The following is a 14,089-nucleotide window of genomic DNA, read 5'->3' as shown; positions in this document are numbered from 1 at the left end:
CTGCACTTACATTAAACAACCTTGTAACTCCAAAATTTAGGAATTGCCACGTTTTCACTTCAATTGGATTGTCAGGATTACATGCTCTTTGAGAAAATGCTTCAACTCCTGGGCTTTTGAGGACCTTTGGAATATGAATTACTTTGAACAATCGTGCTTGCGAAGCACAAAACAAGGTTAATTTTCTTACCGTGGCTCCTGAAAATGTGTCATTTCTTTCCGCCAGACTACAGCAGTAAGTTGAGCATCATCCTCCTGTATCCAGCTACTGCACTACTGCTGTGAGAGTGGCTGCGGCTGTGTGGGGTTTAAGATCTGCTTAACTCTGCAGTCATCGCCTTTGAAGATGCTTCCAGCTCTGGGCTGGGGAACCTCAGAGCCAGGGGGACAACTCTGCGATTGAAGCCCCAGCGTTCAACCTACATCCCTGGGTAATTGCGGGGTGAGTGAAGCATATTCCTGCCTCTGTGTGACACCAAGGAGAATTGCTGAGCATAGCGGGCTTAAATTGGCTCATCAGCCCCAGGATATTGGGTTGGCATTAGCCAGTGAGTTAGCATTCCCTTTCTACTTTGTGTTCGTCATACACAACAACACACAAACAACATGGCTTTCCATGTTGACACCAGCCATTACAGAAACTATAATAAGTTTAAGCCCGAATCTGGAGGTTTCACATTAGTCTCAGTTATGTCTTTCGTTGCCTACAGAAAGCATGGGAGGCATAAACATGCGAAATTAAGACGTCAGTATTCAAACTACGTGCTCCCATTTGAGGAGCTCTTCAGCAGAGGCACTGCTGCGTAGCAGAGAAGCAACGCAAATGAGGAACAATTAGTGCTGAATGGAGAAGACAAGCCACGGGAGTTCTTGATTTGAAGCAGATTCTCTCCTCGCTCTCATTCGGCTGAATTGAGTCCCTAAAAAGGCCAGACCTCTTACATCGATACTGACGAAGCGCTTCAGTTCCATCCTATTTTCTCTGTGTTGCAGTCCCTCTGACCTGACATGGCGAACACTCTCCTGCTCTCGACTGATGTGTACGCGCTCTGTCCTCTCTCCGCTGTAGCGCCTTTTGTTTGCGCGGCTGGCTGATTGTTTTCACCTGCGACTCGGTGCTGACTCACTGACGAGGGCCTGTTCTTTCGACAGCAGCCACTGCCGGATACACTACACTCATTTTATTAGGCAGGAGGACGTGACACACGAAGGGCTGCAGATGCACGTTCTTACAGCGCACTATTCATCTGGGCTGAAAAACATTCATCTCCTCAAACGAACGTTTGTTGCTTTGTGTCATAGTTCTCTTATTGAAATTAAAGACACATGCACAGTGCAGGCCATTTAATTTGTGTCTAATAACAGCTTGGATTACACATCCAGTTGTGCTCAACATGCTGCGCGGTGTAGTAGAGGTAGAGGATGACCTGGAATGGCAAACTCCTCCCATAATGCAGCTCACCTGCCCGTTGTGCTTGTGTGAGCTTGGAGTAGACGACGTCGGCCGACTCGATCAGTGTTCTGCTGGTTTGGATCATCTAGAAGACAAAGAAGACGTGCACTTAATCTACTGGGGGCAAACCTAAAAAGCAGGGGCCCGGACAAACACTGGGGATCGGCAAGGTAAAGCATGAGCGGGCAAAGAGAGACACACTTGGTGTCATCTTGTCCCATTGTTATAACCTAACAGATTTGATTGCCTCAACAGCAAGTAATTGGGCTAAACACTTAGCATCTATGTTAACAGGCACACTAAAGTATCATTTTTAACGCAATTAGCGGAGTTTAACTGTCATGTAACCCGTGTTATGTGTTCAGATCTCTCATACAAAAGTAAGCTAGATACAATTCATGTGAATATTTAAGCTATAAGTTGTCTGTTTAGTATTACAGCCGTATAACCCCTGTGTTTAACTGTAAATAAAGGCTTGCAAAAAGCAAGAGGGCTTAAAGACTCGCTTTCCAAACAAGCTTCCACTGTAGCCTCTTACCTAATACAGTGGCTTGTATAAATATATACTCTCACTTCTGTATGTAGAGTAACTTATTATTCATTAGTTGATTAATTGGTGCGTCCATCAAAAGAAAACTACATTTAGAGCGACTCAGATTAAAAATGTCAACATAGTTGATTCTGTCTCTGAATATCTGCATTTAAATCACACACGTGTTGGACCCACAATGATATCAAGAGAGGCAGAGATGGACCTGCCTATTATCGCCTCTACTTTTTGCATCTGACCAGCACTAGTTTGAGCCATAACACATCCCACAGGGTGAGGAGGCGCAGCTGGAGCAGCGCGGAAGAAGCTAATGAAGTTTCACACTCCTTGTCATCAGGGAGACAGGAAGTGTACTCTCAGACTGTGTGTGCATGTGCATGCCTCTTCTTGTTTTGCTATCCTTATGAGAACTGGTATGAGTGCAAATAGTTACATAAAATGAGCTCATTTTGGACAGTCCCTTCATTAAGGGGACGGTTTAAGATAAGAAACTAAAGGAAAATCCGTGGAAACCCCCACAATTATGTGAGATGTGTGCGTAGGTGAGAATTGTATTGAAAGTAAGACGGAGAGCAAATCTTTCCAACAGCGGCAAGGAAGAGTCCTGAATGCAACGTGTGGTGAAGCTGCACTGCATTGTGGTCTTGAAAGTAGCACCAAAATGGTGGAGTCAAAACAAAAGCTCTGAGCGAAACAACTTTTTTTTTTTCTCACAATTTCTCCTGCACTGCAAAGATATGAACACAATGTTGCATTGTTCACATTCGGCCATTTATCCGCAAACTAGAATCACCCCCTAGTGGTTGTATGCCTCCGCCAGTTTACATCCACGTCTGTCAAAAACGTCAAATAATGTCATCCTTTTTGTGGAATGCCAAAATTTGTACTCAATTCTTTAGTCAATTACTTAGGGGAGAACAATGTTTTGTGGGGCAAGAGTGACCTTCGACCACCAAATTCTCCTCTTTTAAGTTCAACCGTGAGTCCAAATAGCTAAAGCCAAATTTGAGGATATTCCCTCCAGGCGGTAATGACATACGAGAATGTACCAGACAGACATAAACATAATGCATCTGGGCGCAGAGCCAGAAAAAATTATAAAAACACACCATCAGTATGAACACAGAATTAATGTTAGTACACAATGCCTGTGTTGTGCTCAAGCATCTTGGGTCATTTCTTTCTTAAAGGATGAGTGTTGTCAATGAAAGGGACTTATAAATAAACGTACAGCTGTGGGTGTGTGTATGAGCTGGAAACAGAGTTCCAGTGTGCTGATGCTTTTGTTCAGCTGAGGGTGACAAAGCTGGCTGGCAGCAGCCCACATGAGGGGGACTGAGGACATGCACAGCACACTGATATCCTACAGTTAATGGCCGGGTTTTGGCAGCAATGATGTCACACACATTTACACTGTCTCACACACACACACACACACACACACACTGGATCCTCTGTTTTTGAGCATGGAGTGTGGCAACAGGCCAGCCTCTGGGAAGCAAACTCAAACACTCAGCTGAGGGTTCTTCCATTTACTTCCGTAAAAACTCTTTTTTTAAGAAAGGTTTTTTTCAAGGGTTTTGAATGTGAACCACGATTATTGTGCACTGCACCGGATGAGCCACAGCCCTTTGGGAACCTCATGAGCAGGCATGGGACAATATGAACATGTTATGTCACGATTATTATCCTTGCCAAAATAATTGCGATTCATGATCAATAATGATCATCAAAATATGCATACAGGTCCTCCTGCATAAATATAAGATGAATAAATAAATTCAGATTTTTTTTCTAATTCTAATATTATAATTTCTGTATTGTAAATCTGACTCTAATGTTCACTTCTCTACGGGGAATCTGGGTGAAACCTTTCACAAATGACTCTAGGTATAACCAGTTATGTTGGGTTCTAGGTAGGAGTTGGAACCTTTTATAAAGGAACCAAAAAGGTTTATTGTATGGGAACAAGCCGTAGAACCGTTGGTGTTAAAGGCCTGGAAATAAAAATTCTCTAAATGAAATATGAAATATGAAATATGGATTCTGGGTCTGATTTTCTGCTTGTCCCCTGGAAGTTATTTATTTGTGCACTGGAGCGTGAGAGCTGCTCTGACAGTGCCGAACCTCCTGCCTGGTGCGAGACCTCATAAAAGTCCAAGCAGATTCTATTTGGAGTTGCTCGCCGCGCCGTTCCTGATGTCGGTGCACTGCTGTCGGTGTCGGCAGCTGGAGCGCGGGAGACCCGAACGGCGTGGACGCAACATCCTTTTTTCCCCGTTCACGACCCACTTCACCAGCTCCCACCAAAGCCTCGCAGGAGGGAAGAGGAAGCAGCGGCTGATAACTAATTACAGACAGTCCTCCAACCACCCCTCTTGGGCCGTGCCAATGTCAAGTGGTGAAAGATGCAGTGTTCTTGTAAGAGAGGAGACGGGATGGAGAGGGACATGTGAAATTATACAATGAGCATCTGCGTGTTGACAATCTGACTTTAAATAGCTGGTTTTAGCCATGTTCAGAGGCTTCGTGAAACACATCCAGCTGTGGGGACGCTGGAATCAAAGGATACTGAAGTACATATGTAAAGAGAGGTTATAGACTGTAAAAAGATTGTTCTTGTCTCACATGAACACTGTATGAGCTAAATATGTGCATGTACTAAATTTGTAATTCAATATTTTTACAATCATTTCTGCCAACGGTTTGCTCTAATGTGTAACACCATACTCAGTTGTTCACAGCAGCAGTATAAGCATTTCAGTTCGCCTGACAGCATCACGTCCAGTTTTTTTTTTACCATGTCATAGGCAATGAGCACTTTGCGAAGCAGCTCCGGCACCGGTCCATGAGCCTCCATGGTGGGGTAAGTCTCGCCCAGGTCCACGGTTACCCTCAGCGCCCGCTCGCTGTTCATCAGCCAGGTGGACACGGTCAGAATACACTGCTTCATGTTGGCCGCCGGACTCAGGCCACAGAGCTCCTTGAAGGACACCATGGCATTCTGGGAGAGAAAACAACCACGATGAAGGATTCACATAAAACACATAAAAAGACATAACTGAAAAAGAATCAACTCTGTATGCTGCATTTGTGTCAATATAGTTTGTATGTAATAGATGTTCACTCATTTTAAGTTGCTCTGGGATACAGCATTAATTTAAAATCACCAGCATACTGTTGTGCACTGAACCTCTTAGCTGTCCCTACAGCACCAAAGTAAATAAAGCAACTTCATGTAGAGTTATTGTGCTTGGCAAACGAGGTGATTGTGATCCTGATGGAATGACAAATATTAATGAGAGGGATTGTGACACTGCCCTCGGGCCAGAAAAGATAACAGAGTGTTTGTCTTGGTGTCAGTAAAACTATCAGGTTCCCATAACGTCAGTCTACTCATTCAGCAGCCCGGAGGCTCGGGAGTCAAACTTCTGACTAGCCTGAAGGAAACGTACAATCAGTCACTCGTCCTTTCTACATTCCTTCTCCCCTTTTCTCGCCCCTTTTCTTCACATATCTTTTGGGTTTATCGTTCTTCTCTCTATACAAATATCTAACTTAAAACGATAAAAAATGTAGTAATTACCAAAGCATTCTTCTCCTTATTGTCCTGTTTTCACATGGTTCACTGACTATTTTAGCTCTCTGCTGCTAGATAAATAAATACATCCATCTAAACATTTTCTGTTCATTTTATCTCGTCCTGATAGCAAACCTTGTTTTTCATCAGGGGCAGCTGTAGCTCAGTTAGCGCGGTTCTGCCATCAATCACAAAGTTAATGACCTGATCCTCAAGCTCCTCCTCTCCATGTGTCCTTGAGCAAGACACCGAACCCCACGTTACTCCAATGTATGGGATGCATATACCAAAAAGTGACATAATATGCAAGCACTGTGAGCTGATATCACGTGTCAAACCTTTCAGAAGACTTTGGCTCGTACACCTTTAGTGATCTAGTAAAATTATTTGTAGCCTTATCTCAGCCTGAAATTGTAATTTGTTTCTTTTTTCCAATTTGATCATTTGTTCAAACTGCACAACTCTCACAATAGAGGCGATGCAAAAAGATTTGAGCATCCAGCCTGCTTTCCAGTGCACCACCGAGCAACCAAACCAGGCCCCCTTTTTTTCACACGGCACCCCGTTCGTTAACTTGGTTTCAACACGGCCAAAAGAGAGAGTGTGACAGAGCGAGGCGAGAGAAGAGAAAGGGACGGTGAAAGAGAAGGAGTTCAAAAGAGCCGTCTCAAAGAACCGAATCTTCGACTGCACAGAGTGAGGGGGTGATGAAAAATGATGAACTTCTTCTTTTATGTGAAACTTTGTATGCTTCAGTCTTGGCCAGAACTCCCTCGACAAAAAAAGATTCTGAATCTCAATGGTAGAATATTCCTTGTACAAAAAAAAAAAAATGAAGGAAATTATGAGAATTGTTCAAAACACAAGGCAGGTAAGAGAGCGTGAGAGAGAAAAAGAGCGCCAGTGTTGGTACTCGGGAATCCGTCGACACACGCTGCAGTGTGGGAACCAGCTGTCTCCCCGGGCTAGACCTCCAGAAAAAAACACCCAACCACCCCCCACCCCAGAGGATGTGCTGTCACTGTGGGGCCCGGCCTTTCTGTCGATGGAGAGGGTGGCCAGCGGGCGCAGTTGAAATCTGTATGCTGTGCCTCAGCCACAGTTAAAAGCTCTTGGGGCCATTGAGCACAGAACACAATGGTGGAAGAGGGACAGCTCTGGGGTGCTGGATTAAACCTGGCGTGTGAGACCTACAAGCATGTGTGTGACTGCATGTGTTTACGTCTCAGTGTGGTTCTGAAGTCAGAGTTATTAGCATTCATTATGCTTTGTACTATTCCATGCATGTGTGAATGTTTTCTTCAATTATTGTTGTGCAATACAAGCTCTACTGTTTCCATGGTGCAAAAAAAAACACTAATAAGAGGCTGGGTTTTTAATTACTCCCTTCCCCCACTTTACTCCCCTTCTAACATCCCCCAAATGAGAGCTCTATGTCCGGTTACAACACTGCTTTTGTTTCTGTTTGCACCCCTCTCTATCCCCCCCCCCCTCTCTCTCTGCTTTAATCTGTGTATCGCTCCGCTTCTCTTTGGTCCACAGAATTGAGTGATGGTCATTGTGCCGATGATTGCACACACGCACACGCACACGCACACACACACGCACACTGTTTAGCACATTAAAAGAAACTCCAGGCTGGCAGCTCTCCTCCACCAACACTTAATGCCGGAAATGACTTAATTCAAGTCTCCCACAGAAACAATTGATTCGATGCCTGGATCCACATACAAAACATGGCAACCTTATTATATCTGCCCACTGGTCAATGTTCATGGATCTTCTCAGTCATTTTAATAGTCAAACACACTTTCGGTCATTATTCATTATTCAAAGCATACCACCAGGAAGCTTGGCTGTTTCAGGATAAAAGGAGTCCTAAAAGAGCTGAGTGAGGTGACATTACACTTTTGACTGTGCGTGTGTGTGTGTGTGCTTTCATGGCCAAAGTTGTATACCATGACATCAGGGATTTGTGTGAGTTCCGAAGGCATTCCTTTCTCACGTTAATTTCTAATCTTGGCTTCAAGTCAGAGGTGGGGATAACTCCAAAACTGGCCTGGTTGTTGCATTGTGGGTCGTTGGCCGCAGCCCCCACTTCTGCCCTCCAGCTCCCTTCAGATTAAAAGCATCAGGCTCCACACAGCTGGCCTCTACAAAGCTTTCACAACTGTCAATGTGTTTTACGTTTAAAAGGCAAAGGCCTTGTTCTTCATGTATCCTCTTTAAAGCCTTCCTCTCAACTTCACCTCTTTCATTTCTTTTATCGCCGCATTTCAAAAACAAAAATTTACATTTCAAACCTGAGGATATTGTGGCTTGGAGAGCGGCCGTGGTGCCTGTGTTGTTTGATCAGGTTAAAAGACACTGAGTCACATCCAATCATGAACTGCCCTTTTTTAAATATATGCCTTCAGATTCCTTTCCAAAGCCATATGTTCTGAGATATAATTCAATGCTCCAGAACAGAGTCAGTGGTGAAATGTGACATGCCTTTGATGATCAAATATGTACCTTAAATTAATTGTTTGTAGTTTCAATACATGTTTTATAAGCCTGGGTTAGGGGCTGCAACACTTTAGATTGGGCCAAATATTATAATCTTTTATACCTCATGGGAAAACGCTTTGGTTAGCATTGTCCATTATTTGTTTGTAATCGCAGTATTATTTCAAATGTTTTTTCCTGAAATGACCTTCCTGAAATGAATATCCCATGCAGGCTCTGGTGTTACTGACTCTGAAATTACAGGATCAATTTCCCCTCTGAAACAGAAACCAAATTCTCTGTGTCTTGGAGAGAAAAATAATGTCCTCTTTCAGATCATTGCCTACTTCCACAACTAAAAAATGTATGATACGCATGCCTCAGGATCTGTAATCACATCTCTGCTTATTTAGTTTGGTCTGGTTTTTTGTTTGCTGTGCCATTAGACTGAAGACAGATGGAACGACCCTGGTATTTATGACCTGATAAATAAAAAGTTGTGTGCAACATTAGCTTCTGGCAGAATACACATGAGTATGTCTAACTGTATGTCTCCTTATACAGTAACATATATTTGGTTTTGCTGAATCCTTCCAGGATCGGCTACTCTTGCACAAGGAAATTAGAACAAAACAATCAGTAATCAGAATTGCCTACCTACCATCATATCTTTAAAGTGAGATTGTTTGGTTATTGGATTGTCAAATCCCTATTACATACATTCTAAGACGTGCAATAAAAAATAATTGCATTAGATCTCATCAGTTTTTTACTATCACAAATCTATTTACATATTTTTCCCTAGGTTCTAAAAGCTTTGTTGATGGAGTCGTGTCAACAGTTAAAAGTGTACAGCACTTTAATGTTGTTAGCCCTCGAAACAAACAAGTTTTGTATCACAACCTTCAGTCACTACAAACAAAATTACACATAGACTGGAAGGCTTCTGCTACTGGTCATCAGCCAAATATACATCATGGTTACTAATCTTCATTTGATCATCTGGAGGAGTTTTACAGAATTGCACAGCAGCTTGTTCCTCATTAATGATCACACTAGTCATAAACCTCATAATGGTACAGCAATGTCAATTTATTACTGTCCTCTTCGACAACATCAATAGAAAATAATTAGGGTCAGGCCTCTATCCACAACAGCAAATTAAATAAGTCCAACCAGAAAGACTTGCACTAGTTTGAACCTGCTGAAGAAACTAAAAGTTATGCAGTTTTATTTAGGTGGAAAACCATTTTCTGTCCTTTCATATCTTTACTTAAAACCCAATATGCAGATAATTATAAAAGTGTGTGAATATCCTTTAATATAAGATAACATAATGTTCAGAATACCATATGGATTTGCCAGCATATTCAGGGGTCTGCAGAGCATAAACATTAGGATGTTGATGATCCTGCCAATGTTACTCTATTATTGCATTTACATAAAAGAAAACTGACTTATTGAGTGTATGTGCAGAGACATGGATATGTTGGAAATAGAGTTGTGACCTGGATCAAATACTGAGTCTTATAACAGTGTAGCTCTAAGAAACCTTTTTGTTTTTGCATCTATTGTATTATATCTAAGTGATCAACATCATAAACACTTAAACAGAATGTAGCCATGGTGTCACACATAATATTGATAATGGTTTTGTGATTATATTTCATAATTAACTTAAGTATGTAGTTTCTTACCTGCACATTTTCTCTGAGGTCAGTAGCCTCCCTGAGGGGCTGGGTGGAAGCTCTGAAGAGCTCGTCCACTACTTTGATCCCTGTGGTCTTGGTGGTTGTGTACTCTCGGGCCTTCCTACCCTTCCTGACAGAAAGACCCCTCTTATGTGCCTTTCCTCCTCCCCGTCTGTTGGTGATGGCTACGTGGACAAACAGAGTGGTGTTGGGTAGGAACTCTCCTGTCAGAGATTGGAGGGGGACATGTCTATAGCCTGGCTGTAGGCACTCAAATGGGATGGTGTACTGGCCAATGAACTCATCTCCAATGTAATCGTCATCCAACACCACAAAGCGCAGTACTGCAAGTTCCGGTAAATTGATCTGGAAATCAAAACTCTCATCAAAAATTGGGTTGTCACCATTCTGGGACACAGTCTTGGTTCTTTGCTCAGCACAGTCAGCTGGGATGCCATGGATCTCCACATATATGTAGGGCTCCACCACATCACCCTTGGCTGCAGAGCCGCGTGGCTTGGGCAGATTCTGCCCACTGATGATCTTGATGTGAAGAAGCTGAGCTGACACCCCTGGCAGTGAGTCCCGAGCATTGGCACTGAAGTAGGACACCTCCTCTCTCATGATGGCTGGCCGCATAACATACCCACAGTTGCCATTCTGCCTGAACCAGCCTAGGTTGAGATCCATCATCAGGCCTGGTGTCTGGAAGTTCATGGCCACAATCTGGCAGCCACACTTCCAAAAATCCTGGGGATTCATGTTGCTGGCATCAATTCTCATAGGTGTGGGATATACCCTGGAGAGAAAGCGCTTGTTATAACAAACAGATTCCTCTGGGAACTCATTGGCAAACCTGTTTGCATCTACCTCATTGAAGGAGCAAATCTCCCAGTATTTTTGCTCTCTCTTTGAGATCTCAAAGTCCCTAAACTGGACTGACTTGCAGAGAGATACAAGATCAGAGAGCTCCCTGCACAGTCTGAGTCTTCTGTAACCTAAGCCATTTAACTGGTCATTTTCATCAGCTCCCACTCGTCGAGACATTTCCAGACCCTCTTCCTCATCTGTCACATCCCCCTCAGTGTCAGTACAGTTGGGCGGAAGCCTCTTGCCCTTAATCAGGATTTTACCTTTGAGTTTCTCAGGGGAGGGTAGATAGTTTTCCTCCTTGTTGGGGGGTTCATTGAATAGCTTGTCTCCAAGAATCTTCTTCATATGCTGTGCCATGACCCTTTGCTGGGGGATGCAGCAGTGGGTCACTAAGCAGATAATCAGGGGATACTCAGAGCTCTCAAAAGCATACTGGTTTATGATATCCAGGACTTTAGAAAAAGCAAGATGTGAGGCTACAGAACTACCCACATACACCACTGGTTCATTATCAGGGCCGTCCCATACAATGACCTCAATGCTGCGACAGCCCATTCTTAGAGCTCGGATGTAGCTGCTGATGTCTGACGAACCCCAAAAATGATCTTCAAGAAGAGAGGCATTATGGGATGAGTTGATGTAGTAGTGGGACAGAGGCTGGGTCATATCCTGGCACACACGTTTGTGCTGGGGGTCAAAGATGTGGCATTCGGAGGAGAGGAGGTAGTGTGTAAAGCCATCAATGGAGAGGTAGGCCCTCTCCCTACCTTCAGCAGATGGCTCAAATTTCTGAACAATATCCCTGCACATGTCCTCTGTTACACTTTCCACACCTTGCTCCACATCCACAAAGAGCATCAGATCTTTACTGTCCAGATATTCCTTGTTACTGGAGAACTGTACCAGTAGGAAGAAGATCTCTGGTCGTGTGCAGAGCTCACAGTAGGCCTCCACAAAGGTGTCCATGTTAATTGCCTCACCATATTGGTCTTTAGCTTTTTGGAGTTCCTTGAACTTCAGCTCTATCCTTGACTCCTTCATTCCAGGGTTGAGCCCCTTGATTATCTGGGTGGCCCTGAAAAGGTCTATGTGTCCTTCTTTTTCCATATCTGCAAGCTCAAACACTGAGCCAATCCAAGATGTTCGAAGACTCGGTTGGCTAGGTTCCACCATATCCACGGTATGCCGGCCATAAGACACCAGATACCTCAGGCCCATCACCCAAGTGCTGACAACATCTGCTGTACTGGCTACCAGATCTAAGGACTCATAGTTATCCCCATAGATGATTGAGAAGGCGCATTCATCAGGGAACTGATCTGAGAGACCATTGCTGCGCAGAACTGGGGTTTTCTTTCCCAAACGGACCTCCTTAATTCCCTTGATCTCCAGTTTCGCCTTCTCTGAATCTTTCTTGGATGGCTCCCAACGGAGCCAGTGCATGTCTGGATCAAGCAGGAAGTAACGATTGTACATGCGTGAGTTGGAGCGCACCTTCTTCATCTCACAACCCTCCATCATAAAGGCCATGCAAGCAGCTGTGCTGTTGATCTTGCGGTCACTTGGCATTGAGCTGAAGGAAACCGTTTTCTTCCTCACCTGCCTCTGTTTGGAGCCATCCTGGAAAAACAAAAGGGGGGAGGGTTGGGGTAGAGAAGGATTTCTTGGTTACACATCGTATCTGATCTGTATCTTTGTATCTTGTATCTGAAGAGAAGAGTACACTACAGTGAGGTTATAATATATAGAAGAGGAAAAAGGAGACTGAGTTAGCCAGTCTCTACATATATATATGACCTATATATATATGCACATTTAAACCTAAAAGAAAATTCCTCAATCTAAACACAAGCAGATATGATTCTAAAATGTTCAGGGACCTAATATACATGTATGCATTCAGCAGCTTAATATCTTAATACAGTTTACTTATGGGAATAAATCAATTGTATTGAGCTGCTGAATGCATAAACATAATAGATTATATTAATGTGAGCCATTAAACACCCAGTTGTCAAAAGCTTAATGTAAATATTTTTCTTCCCAGCACTGAGCCAACATGCTAGAGCCCACTTTATGAAGATGGGACACAGAGTTGGATGGGCATGATGAGGGGTCTTCTTTGACATTTTACTTTATAAAAAAACATAATTTTTTATAATATATTAATGACTGACCAATAGCCTCAGAGATAATAATATGCTAATTTAAAATACACATCTCCTCGTCTAATTATTCAGCTCATTGTTTTAAATTGCAGAACTTCATGTGAAGGCAGAGTAACTTCAGACAGATCGTAATATACTGTAAGGCATGAGGTTGGTTTCTTTTTTAAACAGGGCTGCTTGCTTTAATGATAGGGTACAAAACTGTACAAAAAAACATTTTGGCTTGGCTCAACTCACAATGGTTTCATCTCTCAAACAAATGTAAGGGCTTTCATATCTGTTTCAAGTTACATTATAACTGCAAATGAAATGTGGTTAATTATTCATCCTGTGGGCAACCTCTCATAAATACATATTTTGCCAGGCAATTCCATAGACATTGAAATGTGAAATATCTTTGGAAACTTGACAATAAAGGCAAAAGCCGAACTAAAACAGATGCACCACACACCACCTGCCTTTGCAGCTTTTAGGTTGTGAGCCTAGCTGGCAGAAAGCAGACAGACAGCACTGCCCTATTTCTACACAAGGCTGTGGTTAGCTAGACAGCCTGCATGCTGATGGCCTGGTGAAGGGCTTGGAAAATAGGCTCGTTGAATAATGCATACCACATAGATATAACATAACAGGACATCAAAATCAAAAATAAACCAATCCACAAGATTCTGGGCACAAAGCCTTTGAGACTATCCTTGTTGAAATTCAAAACAAGGATACATTTTCTTTCAAAAGAACTTTGAGAACACATCTATTCGCACAGTTACGTGGTGATACTTGATTACTTGCAATACCTCCAATTTGACCAAAGTCACCTAATCCTCCTTGTTAACATGACTGTTGGCTGTTCACTGCTTTTAGTTTGAAGAAAGAAAAGCTAGAAAGGGCAGAGGACCCCAGGGCTACAGAGGAGTGAGTGTGTCTTCCCTCCAGGGCCGTGACTGCCTATGCCGGTCTGATGGATTTCCCTTGAGCATGGTTCAACTCTAGACACAGTGAAATCCCTCAGGACCATCAATCTTCTATCTGAGGGTCCGAGCCAGATGACACCCGGCACCTCATTGCGATTAATGAGCACCACTTGAAGCAAAGCCGAAGGAATGACATGATCATCGCTCTTGTTTTACGACCTCCAGCTCTTTACCCTATACGCTTAAGTACTCAATATCATATTTTACAAATCTGTAATCTGTAATAGAGATTCTTGAATAATTTTTTCATGTGGACGCAAATACCTTTTCAGTTACCCCCGTTGGTCTGACACCAGATGGTGTGCCGTGGCCCAATGAT

At 43.1% G+C, this 14,089-nt stretch overlaps 1 protein-coding gene across 1 annotated transcript in view; it reads right to left on the bottom strand.

Annotated features, from left to right (window-relative positions):
* The window catches only part of si:ch211-210g13.5 (inactive phospholipase C-like protein 2), a 58,724-nt gene that overhangs the window by 12,953 nt on the left and 31,682 nt on the right, over positions 1-14,089 (bottom strand). The window contains exons 2-4 of the mRNA XM_034538705.1: positions 9,768-12,254; positions 4,804-5,007; positions 1,463-1,538 (exon numbers count right to left, since the gene is read on the bottom strand). Of these exons, the coding sequence (XP_034394596.1) occupies positions 1,463-1,538; positions 4,804-5,007; positions 9,768-12,254 (2,767 nt within the window). The remainder of the gene's footprint in view (positions 1-1,462; positions 1,539-4,803; positions 5,008-9,767; positions 12,255-14,089) is intronic.

The sequence above is a fragment of the Cyclopterus lumpus genome, chromosome 8 (assembly GCF_009769545.1).
Source record: "Cyclopterus lumpus isolate fCycLum1 chromosome 8, fCycLum1.pri, whole genome shotgun sequence".
NCBI classification, from domain to species: domain Eukaryota; kingdom Metazoa; phylum Chordata; class Actinopteri; order Perciformes; family Cyclopteridae; genus Cyclopterus; species Cyclopterus lumpus.
Note: the sequence above shows the minus strand (reverse complement) of the source record. Positions and strands in the feature narration are given on the sequence as shown.